The 14,810-nt window shown below is 47.0% G+C and overlaps 1 protein-coding gene across 3 annotated transcripts in view; it reads left to right on the plus strand.

Annotated features, from left to right (window-relative positions):
- The window catches only part of APPL2 (adaptor protein, phosphotyrosine interacting with PH domain and leucine zipper 2), a 53,270-nt gene that overhangs the window by 24,902 nt on the left and 13,558 nt on the right, over positions 1-14,810 (plus strand). For all 3 annotated transcript variants that reach the window (XR_002314588.2, XM_020897911.2, XM_020897910.2), the window contains exons 5-11: positions 330-417; positions 4,227-4,268; positions 4,385-4,443; positions 5,397-5,543; positions 8,819-8,901; positions 12,128-12,286; positions 13,700-13,888. Coding sequence is in view for 2 of the 3 variants with exons in the window: in XM_020897911.2 (XP_020753570.2) it covers positions 330-417; positions 4,227-4,268; positions 4,385-4,443; positions 5,397-5,543; positions 8,819-8,901; positions 12,128-12,286; positions 13,700-13,888 (767 nt within the window). In the remaining variant the exon portion in view is untranslated. The remainder of the gene's footprint in view (positions 1-329; positions 418-4,226; positions 4,269-4,384; positions 4,444-5,396; positions 5,544-8,818; positions 8,902-12,127; positions 12,287-13,699; positions 13,889-14,810) is intronic.

Genomic DNA, 14,810 nt, shown 5'->3' on the forward strand with positions numbered 1-14,810 from the left:
ACATCAGAACTCTTCTCCTTCTCTAGCTTCATGTGGCTCAAATCGAGAACACAGAGCCAGAATTTGCACAGTAAACAAACAATAACCATGGGCTCAGAAATTCCTTTAGCAAACTTAAATGGTGCTCTGGTCAGTTAGAACCTTGCCTTTAGTTTTTAATACCTCTTAGCCTATGTCATTTACTGCTTTATGAAGGGTAATTTATTTGCTAAGAAGTCTAACTGAGCTCTTTAACCACATGGAAGTGTTCGGTGTGATTGCTTGGTGAAATAAGACAGTGTCAGAAATAGTAGGTATAATTTTCTTCAATAGATTTCTCTTTCTTTCAGCTTAATGTTCTCCATACAGAGCTGGCTAAACAGTTGGCAGACACAATGGTTCTACCAATTATACAATTTCGAGAAAAGGATCTTACAGGTAAAGTATCTGAGTTCAATGCCATATACTTTCAGAATATTAATTCTTTTAGTATTTTTTTCTGCAACTATTTAAGTGTGTGGATCATTGAGAAATACCCTCTTTTTCAGCTTTTATTAAATCCTCACAGTGTTCTTCGCTCACCTAAAAGAAGCCAAAGGTTAATAAGAAAACAGAGTTGGAAACAATTGTAATGTGATGAGGGCAGCAGGATAGAGCTGTACAGGGAAGAGAAACAGCATACAGAAAGGCGTGATTACCCTTTTGAGGGTAGGGTGCCAAGGAAGGCTTCCTAGAGAAGAAGATGATCTCTGAGCTGGGCTTTGATAAATAAATGTTTACCAAGTAGACAGAGATAACAAGGCTCATATTACAGGTTGATCAGTCGCTGAGTCGTGTCCAATGTTTGTGACCCCATGAACTACGGCATGCCAGGCTTCCGTGTCCTTCACTATCTCCCGGAGTTTGCCCAAACTCATGTTGGGGGCGTTTGTTAAAGGCATGCTGTTCTTGTGGACCCAATGAATACTTTGGAATGTAAGTGGGAAGCTTCAAGAGGAAAGGTCAAAGTGGGGGGGACCTGCCAGGGTCCAGCCTCAGCAGGATCCAGGGGGTACCTTCGGGATGAACAGCGTCGGCGAGAGAAGACACGTGAGACCAGCCTTGATGGGGCCAAGTCTGCGAGGTGGGGAGAGAGAGAGAGACAGACAGACAGAGACAAACAGAGACAGACACAGAGAGAGAGAGAGAGAGAGAGACAGACCAGATGGGGGTGTTTGCAGGGTCTGGCAATGCTTTATTTTTTACCGTAGTTTTTATACCCTAAGTTAGTACATTTCTAAGGGGAAGATAGTTTAACATTACATCAGCTTGTTTTTCACAAAACCAGGGTGTTTTCTGCATACTTCTTTGTTTATGAGGGTCTTGTACATTATCTTTTGGCCTTGGGGCCCATTAACATTTTATGCAGGTCAGGTGAATGTAAACCTATTTTCCTGTTTCTGTGGTGACCTTAACTGAAAGGTAGCAGTCTCATAGGGCAACAGTACAGAGTAGAAGTATAACCTTGTTAAGATAAAAATTAATCCTTCTGCAGAAGTTGTCAGTTGAGTTTATCTAAGAAGTTTACCCCACACTGACTCTGCGACTTTGGTGAGGCAGCCTCTGCCTAGCACTCCCGGGTGACAATTCACAACCATCTCATTGTTACCACACTAGGGCTAAGCTCTTATTTTTCTAGATCTGTAACTATATTAACAATGGATTCCATAACACAACCTTAGCACATTAAGAGCAAAAACACAGCAAGCAAATGTTAATCCAATAACCACCTTTAGAATAATTTTTCTTATGTTTTCTAATAGGACTCCCCCACCCCCCAAAAAAGCTCTGTGTCTATTAGGGCCTGTATATGATCAGGTTCTTTATGCTATTTTATGATTAGGGTATTAAGAGCAGTCATGCATATTAATACCAAGGGCATAAACGCATTTGCTAAACAAACTAGAATGCCAGCAAAGGAGTTTAAATTGAAACACTCCTTTCATCCTGGATAATCTTATACCACCACCTGGGAAACTTATTGATGAAAGTTCTAAATTAATTGTTATTTGGAAAGAGATCGGGGAAGGCCTTCTGCCTGTGTCACAGAAATTAGGGAGTAGTCTATTGAAGCAAGCATCAGAAAGACAGATACCATCTTTAAGGTGAGCGCTGGGGGCAGCTTTTCGAAACCCCTGAAAACCTGATCCGCCTTGCCTGTCAGTTTTTCTCCCTCATGACCTTGTCATGGGTGGGATCTTGTGTGCTAGCTCCCAGCAGAGACCAAGCAGTATCCGTGCTCGATTCTGGGATACAGCTGTGAACAACAACAGTGGAGCTCATTTAGTGGGAGGGAGTACCTGTGACTAGTTCAGAGAACCTAGTTGCTCTTTTGGGTTAATTTTGGTTCTTCAACTAAAATAAAACTTTAGGATAATTTTATATCATTTGAAATGAAGGTAGTGAAAAAATAAATATAACATAATCTTGAAAAAACTTAGTTGATATTACTTTTGGGAATGTGGATTTTCTAGTCCTTTTGTCCATTTTTAATTCATTGAAAATATTCATTGCTCAGAGTGTAAAGAATTGTATTTTCTACAACACCGATATAAAAAATTATAGAACAGAAAGTCTGAACCTGAGTACTGAAAGATCTGTTGTTTAGGATAGTACTTCCTCTTTAAAAATACAACACCTTAAAGTTTTCTTTTTAGGCAGAAAAGATACCATTCATGGAAGGCCAAATCTTAAATATGAAGCTTTCTTCCCCCTCACTTTGAGATCCTCTGTGATCATATCACCTGAGGCCTACCAGAGAAATGGCAGAAGTGGCATAAACTCTACCCAAGAGCAGTTTGGCAGCAGTAACAATTAATAAATAAAAAATAATACATAGTATGTCAGCTTGTACGAAGAGAAATCTCCATTGAGCAGAACTTTTTATGTTTTTTAGTGCTGCTTATCTATAATCGCGTATAAATCCCAGACCTAAATACAATTGTGTTGTGTGCTGTTTATCCAGTGGTAACTGAAAACTTCATTGAGTGCGTTTTAAAAAAAGATTTTCTCTAAATGAAAATATTAGAAACGTGTAGGGGTGTCATTTAAAAAACAAACTCTTAAGTCTTTTGGAGACAGAATTTCCCCTGACGACTTGTATGGTCAGACTGATGTTTCTCAGGTTTGTTGATGGGAACCTCGGCTTGAGAGTGCCCCACAGCCTTGATGATGTGGCTTTTGTTAGTCCAGAGGGCTCAATTTGTGGAGTAGTGGTATTTACCAGGATGTTAATTTTTATTTTAAGAGAATAAAAATACCCAGTAGTAGTTTTGAAAAGAGAAGTTTCTTAGTATCCATGAAGAAAGTTGTTATCCCTTTCAGATGACACCAAGACAGAGATTTGAAGCGTTTGCCTTGAGTCATACCAGCTCTTTAGCAACTCCGTGGACTGTAGCCCATGAGGCTCCTCTGTCCATGGGATTTCCCAGGCAAGAATACTGGAGTGGGTTGCCATTCCCTCCTCTGGGGATCTTCCCAACCACGGGATTGAACCTGGGTCTCCTGCATTGGCAGGGGGGTTCCTTACCACTGAACTATCTGGGAAGCCTGCTTACCCACCAGTATAAGTACATAATCTGAATGAAGATAATACAAAAGTTTTTAAGCAAGTGATTTAAAATTGATAAGGAAAAAACTCTAAAACTGCTCCAATGGGAAGTAAAAGATGAGAAAGAAAGAAAAATTAAAGAATAGAAAGGTAGAAAGTAGCCCCCATATTAGAAAGAACAAAAATGTGAAGAGAAATTTGTAAGCTGAAGGCAGTTTTGAGACAAAAAACAACATAGAAAATGTGAAAATGCTTTTCTCTGTTGATAAAGTAAAAATGGATTATTTTAGAATTGTAGAAAGTGTTGCTTCCTTTTAAATATCTCCATGCTTTTAAGTTTTTAACCTTGGACAGTCATTGCTGTCTAACATTGACTTTGATTTTTTGGTCTTAGACTTTAAGCTGTCTTTATACATGATGTGTGTGGCACCTACATGGGGTAACATTTATTGGTGTTGGCTTGCTGCAAGTACAGTATACTAGATCACTTCAGATGTTTTTCATTAAAGCAAGCGTCCCTAGTCACCAGGACCTGGGAGTGCTGGTGAAGACTTTCCCCTTCCATGTACATATCTTTATTTTCCTGGGAAAGCACAGAGCTCTGGGTTGGCATACTTTCTTTTTCTTTGTTTTAAGATGATTCTTTTCTCTTATTCAGAAGTAAGCACTTTAAAGGATCTTTTCGGACTCGCCAGCAGCGGTAAGCATCTTCTCTGGTCTTGGTATGAGGGTTTAGTTTGTCTGTGGGTAGAGATGCTGAATGAATGTTCTTGCCTTTCAACCCATCTGGGTGCTAAAATATCTGTTTATTTTTAGAACACGACCTCTCAATGGCAAAATATAGTAGGCTTCCTAAAAAAAAGGAGAATGAAAAGGTAAGAAAACCTACTTTCCATGTTATTTTTCACTTCATTTATTTAAGCTCCTTTTATGTTTTTCTGTTATGAATTTGTGGCATTGAGGGTATCCTGATGAATTCTTTTTTTTTTTCCTACACATGGATTTTAAAAAATATTTATTCTGAATCTCTTAGGTAGACTTCTGCTTCTCTGTTCTAGCTTTTCAACTGGTTTATTAAACATGAACTTGGAACCATTGTAAAATGATAACCATGTAATGATTCTGACTTAAGCTTGATGCCTCATATGATTATCTGACTCATATATACTCAGGCACTTGATCTCCTTGCCCTGGATGTAGACTCTGATTCTTTTAACTCATGCTTTCTAGCTTCTTAGCTGCTATAGACAATATTGGGGACTTCCCTCTAGCTCAGATGGTAAAGAATCTGCCTGCATTGCAGGAGACCCGGGTTCAGTCCCTGGGTCCAGAAGATCCCCTGGAGAAGGAAATGGCAACCCACTCCAGTATTCTTGCCTGAAGAATCCCATGGACAGAGGAGCCTGGTGGGCCACAGTCCATGGGGTCACAAGGAGTTGGTCACAACTAAATGACTAACACACACACAGAGAATATCAAATACTTTCAGGTATATAACTTTTACTTCCATCCCGTGATTTCCTGGGAATACAGTCTCATGAGTGAACCAGAATGTTTATGGCTTTGATTGCATGCTGCCATATTGTTTCCCTAAAGGATGGCAGTTCTTTGTAGTGCTGCCAGAAGGAAGTCTTCTCCCAGACACTGAGATGCCATTAATTTTGGTATTTTTGACTTGACTTTTTAAAAACTTGAGAGAGAGTCTTATGTTTTTTCCACAAATATTGCTCTAATGAGTAAACAGACATGTTTTGAAGCTGCCAGCTTGTACAGAATTGCCTCTTGCTTTGGACAGCTTGCCATTGGTCTTGCTTCCCCTTTTAACCAGGTGAAGACTGAAATTGTGAAGGAGGTGGCCGCGGCCCGGCGGAAACAGCACCTTTCCTCCCTTCAGTATTACTGTGCCCTCAATGCGCTGCAGTGCAGGAAGCGCGTGGCCATGATGGAGCCCATGCTGGGCTTCGCCCGTGGACAGGTAGGCTGGTCCCCCTGCCCCGAGGCCTCAGACCTGACCAGCTGTGGAGAACAGCGTGGTGTTCTGCTGACGTAGCCCCTAGGAGACACGGAAGCATCATCAGAGAAAGAAACACAGGTGCACCGCCTTCCTGGAAGCTACTAGGTGCAGCACTTGGAGAGCTTCCAGAGGGGCTGGGTCCTCAGTAGCTGGACTTGTTAGGCTGTATGTGCAGGAAACAATGGCCCATTCCCAGGACTCCTGTGGGGAGAGCCGGCGTGGCCTTTGTGTCCGATTCCAATGAAAGCCAGGCCTGGTTCAATTTTCTGAGACGCCTCTGACTCCCAGATTGGTGGAGCTGGGCCTGCAACCCAAGACTCTGCATGTTCCTTTGTATTCTGTGTGGGAAGGGCTCTTCTCACAAGGTAACCTTGCTGAGGTTATTGCCAGCACCTTGGCTTCTGGGGCATGGGGAAACGTTGCCACTGCCTGATGAAGTCTCTGTAGAATACTGATCCAGCTTCTTCCTCCCACTTCACGGGCTGCTGAACACTGTCTGCAGGGAGGCTACAGTTTCAGGATGGGGCCTTGACCTGGGGCACCAGCCCTCACCCTCCACCCCTGCCCTGCATTTGCCCCACTTAGCTTGGCTCCAAAACCTCACTTGGGCACGTGAGAAACACACCTGGGAATCCTCTCAGTTAACCTTCTAGGGACAGAAGGGAATGTGAGGAAGCAAAACATTGAGAAGAAAAAAAGCAACTTAAAAAAAACCCCACATGTGAGCATCTATTATGTTTAAAATACACTTAAAAAAAAATACATATACTTCCAAAAAAATGAAATATTCGTTTCATACAAAAAGAATAAGAGAGAACCTTGAAACATTTAAGCTCAGCTATCTTCTCAATACGTTTGTTACATTGTTTAGTGGTGGGGACAGTAATGTCAGCTTATGTCTTCGGAGGTAATATTTAACTAGAGCAATATAATCTGTGTGTCAGCTGAGTAAAGCTGGATTAAACCAAAAACTGGCGCTGTCCAGCTGTGGACTCCAATCCTCAGCAAATCCTTGGGCGCTGCCCAGCTTCCTCGGAAGGGGCACGTGTGTCTACTCGTGTATGCTCACACCATGCTGCCCTCCCCTCTTCTGCTAAACACTGCCCCTCTGCCCTGCCCTTGTCCTGGCAGAGTTACACAATGCCAGGACTCTCTGCTCTCTGACTGGTACCTCTTCTTACCTCTGACCTCCTTGATTAGCAGTTCTTGCCTTTGGAGCAGTAATTCCTTCTCAGTTAGAGGCCCCGAGTCAGGGAAGGACGTGGACTCAGCATCTCAGAAAGATGAACAGCTCCAGGCCTGACGGGTCAGTGCTTGGGGAGCTGGGTTGGTCAGAGGAGGGTCCTCACAAGGCCTGAAGGATGGGTTTGATGCTGGCTGGTTTCACTGGCTCTCACCGGCAAGGATTCCAGCACGTCTCCCAACCTGGCCGTGGAGGGGAAGACAAGACATCGGGTGCAGTAGCGCTGGTGTAGCCCTCTCACCTAGGAACGCAGAGCAGCACACGCCATCCTTCTTGGGTGGTGGCAGCATCATTTTGGAGGACTGAGGATGGCATGTTTCATTTTTTATATGAAAAGTATGCAGATTTCAAGACAGAAGGCTGGATGAAAGTCTCACCCTGCAGACTTTTTAATTCTGATAAAAACTATAGTTCCTTCCTGTAAACGAGGTTGTTGTCTGACACTGAATCTTTGGGTGATTCTGAAGCATTTGCTGTCCTCCTGCCTCATCAGCCCTCTGTACCTGCTGCCCACGGAGCACCTGCTTTGGTAGGGATGGTCACATGACCACAGTGCTTCTGTTGTTCACAGAGGGCCACGAACTGAGGTCTTCGGATGACGTTGCCCCAGATGAGCACCACTCACTTTAGTGGTGGTGGTTTGACTCCATGTTTTCCTTCTCTGGCCCTCAGTAAACAGGTTTCCAGTTAAGCCATGATTCAGGCTTGATGCCTGCCTACAGATTGAGGTTTTGTCATCTGTGTACAGGCACACGAGAACACAAAAAATGTTGTATTTACAGGGTGAGTTGTACATCATGTGGTTGTAGAAGCCAGTGGCGAATGCCCTCCTTCCGTCAGGTTTTTTTTAAGAATTGCATGAGCCTCTGCCCTCGGCATTTACGGAATAGTAGAGGAGCTGAGATATGGACTTAGAGTATCAATTCTGAGGAGTTCAGGGAGGGAAAGCAGAGGAAAACCACCTTCATGCTGTGCCCTCAGAAATGTGGAATGCTCATTTAACAGACTGATTAGTTTAACATTTCTGGGACTCAGAGTGGCATTTACAATGTTGATCTCTGTATGGGTCTGAGATCATGGAGCCAGGGCATCTCCCTGCAGGTATCCCTTGCGTTAGGAATACCCCGAGCATTGTGATTCTGTGCCATGAGAGCTAAGTACATTGGTGTATGTACCTCCCCAGGGCGTCTGGGGAGCCAGGCATAAGGATGCCAGACTGTACCAATGACACCTCCTAGCCTCCTCGAGGTGAGAGGTCGATTTCCATGCCCACCACCCAGGCAAGACCTGCTTCCAGATCAGAATGTAGGGGAGCAGGAGGGCCCCGCCCCCAGGGTCCAGCACCCATGCAGTGCCACAGCCCTGCTGTGTCCTTCTCATGCACAATCCCCTTTAAGTTGATGTCAGAGTTGGAAGGGCCTTTTCAGGATCCTCAGCCCCATTTACCCCCTGCAAGCTGGCAGCCAGGTCACCGTCTGTCCGGCCTGTTAGGAGCCACACGTGGGTCAGTGAGCAGGGCGGTCAGTGTGGCCTGCCCCTCACTGAGAGCTGCACACTGCCTCTCTGCTTCTTGCTGGTGCTGTGCATTTCACCGCAGTAGCTGCTGGAGGTTCAGAGGTGAACGTGACCTAATACTGGCCCTGAAGAAATGACTCTTAAATTCACACAGGAAAAAGGTGGATGATAATATCTAAATAATTATCAGTAGTAGTTATTGATGAGGGGAGTATGCACCAAGCACTTACACCACCTCTGGTCTTCACAGCCTTTCGGCAAGTTGGCAGGCTTCACCCCCCTCGCTCTGCCGACGCACTGAGGGCTTTGGGAGTGACTCTCAGCTGGTGAGGTGGGGCTCAGCTAGAAGGCAGCCAGTGCTGCGGGCAGGAGGGCCCGCTAGTGTCTTCCGCCCTGGTGCTGTCAAGCTCACATTTCGTGAGTTTTATCAATCACCTTTCCCAGACAGTTTTCAGAATGTGATAATTGTATCTTTCAGATTAACTTTTTTAAGAAGGGAGCAGAGATGTTTTCCCAGAGTATGGATGGCTTCTTATCCTCCGTTGCAGACATGGTTCAAAGGTAATGCTGTGCTCTGGTTTGAGTCTCCTTTGCCTTTTGTCTTTTCTCCTGGGTCAGTCTTTCTGCAAGGTGGAGGGAGGGCCCCACAGAGCCCCCCACCCCGAACACCTCCACTCCGTAAATGCTCAGAGACAGCACCCATCTCTTCGCTGTGCTCTTTGTGAGTAGTAGTGCTTGGAAAGTCATGATATCTGCTGTTCTTGACTTATATGGAGCCAGAGTCCTATCTACTACAAATTGTAAATAAAAATTAAGACATCCACAAGGGTACTTTCCCATTAAGTCCAAGTTCCTCTTCTTAAGATCTTCTTTTGTTAATACTCAAGTTTCATATTATAAGCTAGCAAGTTCAGTTTAGAAGAGTTGCTTGCTTTTTTCTCTTGAGAACTAATGGGGTTATCAGCCAGAAGTGCTGCAGCTTTTCAGGAAACTTGGCATCATTTGTGAATGACAAATAGATAAATAAGACATTAAGCCTTTTTAAAATTCATTTAACAAACTGCAGTTCAGCCTTGCAAATGTAGACCGTCCTGCCCACGTTCAATTGAGGCTGCGGCTGCTCAGAGTCTCCTTGCTTCCTGCCATCAGTGTCCCTGGTAGTAAGCTCATGGAAGGCACCCAAGCACCGCCAACACCAGGCTCATTTCATTAATAGCACAGACGTGCAGTTCCTTGAGCACCCCTCACGATTGCTGGAATATAGAAATGTTGTCTCTCTATATATAGATGTATAACTGATAAGTCAGTGTAAAAAATAGAAATATAAGTATAGGATCTTATTTTGTGTGGAAAAATGAAAATTGTTCATTTTCTTGAGGACATAGCATTTCAAAGTATCTTTAAAAGGCCAAGAAGCAGAATTTATTTGGGCAACACGAGGAGAATTGTGGTTTAGGAAAGCATATATTCCTTCGTGAAAGTCCCTGAGCTGTTCCCTCCCCACCCCCGCCCGATTTCTGGATGCAGGATAAATTTATAATTATGTTGGAAAGCAGCTTGTGAAATCTGAATTCAGTTTCCTGCCTTGTAATTTGATTGTGAGCCCCTGGGAGTGTCAGGAGAAAGTGAAAATAGGGAGCCCATTAACTTCTCACTACAAAATGCTCTCTCCCTTATCTCTTCGCCACCTCTCTCCTGCCTTAACTCTCAGAATCCCCTGGTTTCCTGTGTCTCTGCGAGAATTACTTGTGCTTCAGGGTTTTCTCATGGACTAGATTTTTGTATTAACGCATGGCAGGACATTTGTGCCCGTTTCCGGCATGCTGCAGTGCTCGCGTCCTCTCTCCTTGTCAGCCTCTCTCTGAACCGTCACCAGGGCACCAGCTGTTCCCAGAGTCTAGTGACTGGGCCCTGGCCACACAGCTTGCTCCCAAGGGCTGGGTCTGCTTTTGTGAGTTGTGTTACGTTTCTGCTGCCTGATGAGGCATTTTGCTACAGAGGCAGTAGGTGGGGTTCCCAGCTGAACCCGGGAGCCCCAGAACCTCCTGGTTCAAACAGTGAAAGCATTCAGTTAAGAATTCTCATTTTCCTGTCCCTTATGTTTTCTTCTGGTGAGTAGATAAACACTGCTGCCCCCCGCCACCCCACCGGGAGGGGTCTTGCTGCCACACTGCCGCATGTCAGCAGCCAGCCCACCCGAGAGGCCGAGGAACAGTGTCCCGTGGCGGCTCTGGGCTCTGCAGCGCTTCCCCGGGAGATGGGCGCCTGGCCTCCCATCCAGGTGTGAGGGGACTCAGAGCCCAGCCTGGACCCAAATGGGTGGTACTTCAAACCACCCCTGGGGCCAGGGGCTTTGCGTTTACCCCTACTCCAAGTGATGACACTGCAGCCTTTTTTCTTGGCTCCTTCTCTCACACACTGTTTAATTAAATAAAACATGATTTTGTAAAAAACAAAAAACTTTGAAGGGAACATATGAAGGTGGTAGCCCTTCTACCCTGTTCTCTGAATTCCTGCGTTAGCGCAGAGTTTTTGAGCCTGAGTCCACATGGGTGGGGAGGGGAGGGGGCAGTTACTAAAAGCTCCCTGCAGATGTGCGCACGATGTTGTGTTGGTTCACATGAGGGCTTTTCTGGGGGAAAGCGTGCTTACCTTTCATGAGATCTTCAGAGGCTTCTCACAAAAGCTGATGAGCCTACGAGGTTCTGTATATGTTTGGCTTCCTCTTTCTACGTCCTTACTGCTTAATTTTTTCCCCCTCATTTCTTTCTCTCAGCCTTGGCAGTGACAGGCAGGTTAAACTAATGAGGTTCATTGGTGGAGCCCCAGGCATTCCATTCAAATGTCTCAATAGCCAAAATTAACTCAGACTGACTGCTTGTATCAGGGCAACATTAAACAAGACCCGGGCAGTAGACACTGTGAACCTCTGAGAGGGGAACATGGAATGACCAAGCCTGAGCTCGCTCACCTGCAGAACGCTTTTGAAAGGCAATGCTGAGGAGCTCACTCTAAAACCCTGGGCTCACTGGCCCCCAGGCTTCCTTCTGAAACCAACACTGGAGTTCAGTCCTGCCTCCCTACCGCAGTGGGGACGTGGAACAGTGCCTCCAGAGTTTGTTTTCTTGGGCGGAGGGACCATCCTGGCAGATTGTGTTTAAGACTTTATAACCCAGGCTGTCCTCACTGGGTGGGGTAGCTGTTGAGGCCTCACCTTATGGGGGAGAAAGGGCAGCTGCTTATTTCAAGGTAAAGCTTCCAGGTTTTCCACACTTCAGGGCACAAGGAAATGAAAGCCAGACCATGGGCAAACTGGCCCGCCAGCCCGTGCCATCTCAACTCAATAGCAGTTGAGTAGCTATCACACAAGGCAAAAGCATTGGCCTTGCCTTTGTGTTTGCGCCTCCACTCCTGCCTAGATAGCAGGCAGGTGGGTGCATGAATGACGGCCATCTCCTTCTCGCCTCTCTGGCACTTCCGCAGCTGCCAGCACCTGTGGCTCCCAAGGATGGGCTTGCCTTCTCAAGCTCGCGCTGGTGGTTCTGAGCCTGGACACCACTGTGTGGGCAGAGTAACCGCTTACCTGGATTCAGGCCTCGCCCGGTTACACCCTGTTTGGAAGCAGCAGTCCTATTAACACTTGGGGTAACGCAGACTGGAGTCCCTGTGGCCTTCAGCTTTCAGGGCCTCGGATGGAGCCTTGTGTACCCTGCGTGAGGCAGGAAGCCATGGGGAGGCGCCGCCGTCTGCTGTGACAAGCAGCTGACCTGACACCTTCTGTCCTAAGCATCCAGGTGGAACTAGAAGTGGAAGCAGAGAAGATGAGGGCATCCCAGCAAGAATTACTTTCTCTGGATGAAGCTGTTTACACCCCAGACTTCGATGTGGCTGCGCCCCAGATCAACAGGAACCTTATCCAGAAGGCCGGTTACCTTAATCTTAGAAAGTAAGAGTGCTCTGCTTGCCGCCTCCTGAAAGCTGTGTTCCCTAGCAGTGGCTGAAGAGCACCTGTTACGTGCCCCATCAAAGGGTGGGGGTGTGTGAGGGTGGGGAAGAGCTCCCACCAGGCGCCCCTCCTGCCTGGGACACAGGACCTGGGCCAGGTCCCAAACTGTGCCGAGAGATGGCCTTGAAACAGTCGTGTGAGTGAGAACCCAGGAGACTCACCCAGTAAGACCCAGTAAGACTCCAGGACACCACAGGCCACCCCCTCCTGCTCTCCAGGGCTGTCTGTAGGTAGACAGCTCCTACCGGTCATCGCCCTAGACCACTGAGACCCTTCCCCAGACCTCCAGCGGGTGAGAGCAGTGTGCCAGTGGCCCAGCACTGAGGCCAGAGTCTGAGGGCAGGGAACCTTTCAGAGTCTCATATTCAACCTTCAGGTCTTCCAATTGCCCATTTCAAATTAAAGAGACACTCAGGTGTACCTGTGCCTGAGAGCAGAGCAGGTGCAGTGGTGAACTCCCCCCGGTCAGACGCCCTGGCTTGGCCGGGCCCCCAGTCACTTCATTTGTCAAATAGAGCTGAAAATTGAACCTACATCATAAAATTGTTATAAAGATTACCTGAGGTAATTCCTAGCAGGTACACGCACTCCAATGTTAGCTGTTACCATTTTTGGAAATTGTAATTATTGAGGCAGGAAACCTGTGCCCCATACATAGTCACCACTCCGTACACATGGAATGAAGTAAATGTATTCAATGCCCCACAAATGGAGGGTGTATGAAGAGGAATAGCCAGCTGTTTTCCTTCCAGGGTAGAGCTCTTTGAGAGTCTGTAAAGCTTGTCAAGATCACAAGCCACACATCTCCTTTAGTCCTGTACAGAAAACGCCACAAGGTTCTGGTGTTACTGGCCAGGAACTGGATTTTCCTCTTGTAAACAGCCCACAAAACGAGAACAACACCTAAGCTGGAACAAAACCTAGTCTGATAAAAAGCACCCAGGATTCTGGGGTATGTGCTGTGGGCTAAGGTGACCCTGGTAACTAGATTTCAAGTAGTTCAGCTCTGAGTCTTAAGAGGAGTGGTCGTCCAGGTTTCCAGTGTCCGATGGCTGACCCTGGGCTGAGCAGCCGTCTGGCTGCAGTGGCCTAGGTGCCTGCAGTTTCCCCGCACACATCCTGGAGCTGGCCCCGGGACCAGCAGAGCCTGTCTTCTCCCCACTCGTTCAGGCCGCGTGGTCCCTCCCCTGCTAGTCTTTGCACTGGAATTCTTTTCAAAGCACTTTTGCTTTAATGTCAAGAAACCCATTGTTTCTAAAACACTACCAATATCCATAAAGAGGCAGCAAGACCCTTGAGGTGCTGTTCATGCTTCCTAGCGCTCACGGGCTTTTCACAATTCAATTTTCACAGTAAAACAGGGCTGGTCTCCACCACCTGGGAGAGACTCTACTTCTTCACCCAAGGCGGGAATCTCATGTGCCAGCCCCGGGGCGCCGTGGCCGGGGGCCTGATCCAGGACCTGGACAACTGCTCTGTGATGGCAGTGGACTGTGAGGACCGGCGATACTGCTTCCAGATCACCACTCCCAGTGGAAAAGCGTAGGCCACATGGGCTCCTGCGGGAGGAGTGGGCAGAGTCCGCCTCTGCGAGGGCCTCCTAGGTCACTCTGCGAGCTGGCCCTCCTTGGGGGCCTTTGCAGAGGCTGGTTTTATGTTCTCTTTAATTAACCAAGGACACAGGACCATATAGAGTCCAGCCTGCCTTATATAAGAAGTCCCAGGGAGAAGACTTCCCTGGAGGTCCAGTGGTTAAGACTCCATGCTTATTACACTGCTGGGGGTGCAGGTTGGATCCATGTTCAGGGAACTAAGATCCTGCATGCCAGGCAGCCAAAAAAAAGAAGTCCCAGACAGGACTTGTCTGTGACTTTGGAGAAGGGGTGACCTACATGTGTAGAGAGCAGTGGAAGGAGCTATTGATCAGTAGCAACTCAGAGAGAGGGGTGGTGCCAGGCTCATCCTGTTACTAGACAAGCCTTTGTGTCTGCACCATGAGGGTTGGCTGTGCAGCTGAAGGGGAAAGTGGGTGCCTGCCTGAGGAGTCCACTCCTCCAGCTGACCCAGCTGATGTGAGCAGGACGTTGGGCTGCAGCAGTGTCGTTTCGTTAACCCGCTGTCCCCACATACTGCTGTGCACCTTAGGCCCAGAAGAGACCACACACTCGTATCCTCACAGTAGACCCTGTCCAGGCAGGATCCCCTCTCATTTAGAGCATTGGTCTGAAACTGCTCCGCGGAGTCCGTGAAGTGCTCCAGGCCTCACCTGCTTGTGGGGAGGAGCGGCCCTGTGCTCAGAGCTGCTCTGCTTACATTTCCCTTCTCCACTGGGCTTCTGAACTGACGTTCTCAGGGGCGGGGCAGTGTTGTATGGTGTAGACCGTCTCTTCTCCCAGAATGGCAGAGCATATTTAGACATCCTTCCTCCCTGGGTGTTGGGGAATGACTTGGGAATGAAGATTCT

The sequence above is a fragment of the Odocoileus virginianus genome, chromosome 23 (genome assembly GCF_023699985.2).
Source record: "Odocoileus virginianus isolate 20LAN1187 ecotype Illinois chromosome 23, Ovbor_1.2, whole genome shotgun sequence".
In the NCBI taxonomy this organism is placed as follows: domain Eukaryota; kingdom Metazoa; phylum Chordata; class Mammalia; order Artiodactyla; family Cervidae; genus Odocoileus; species Odocoileus virginianus.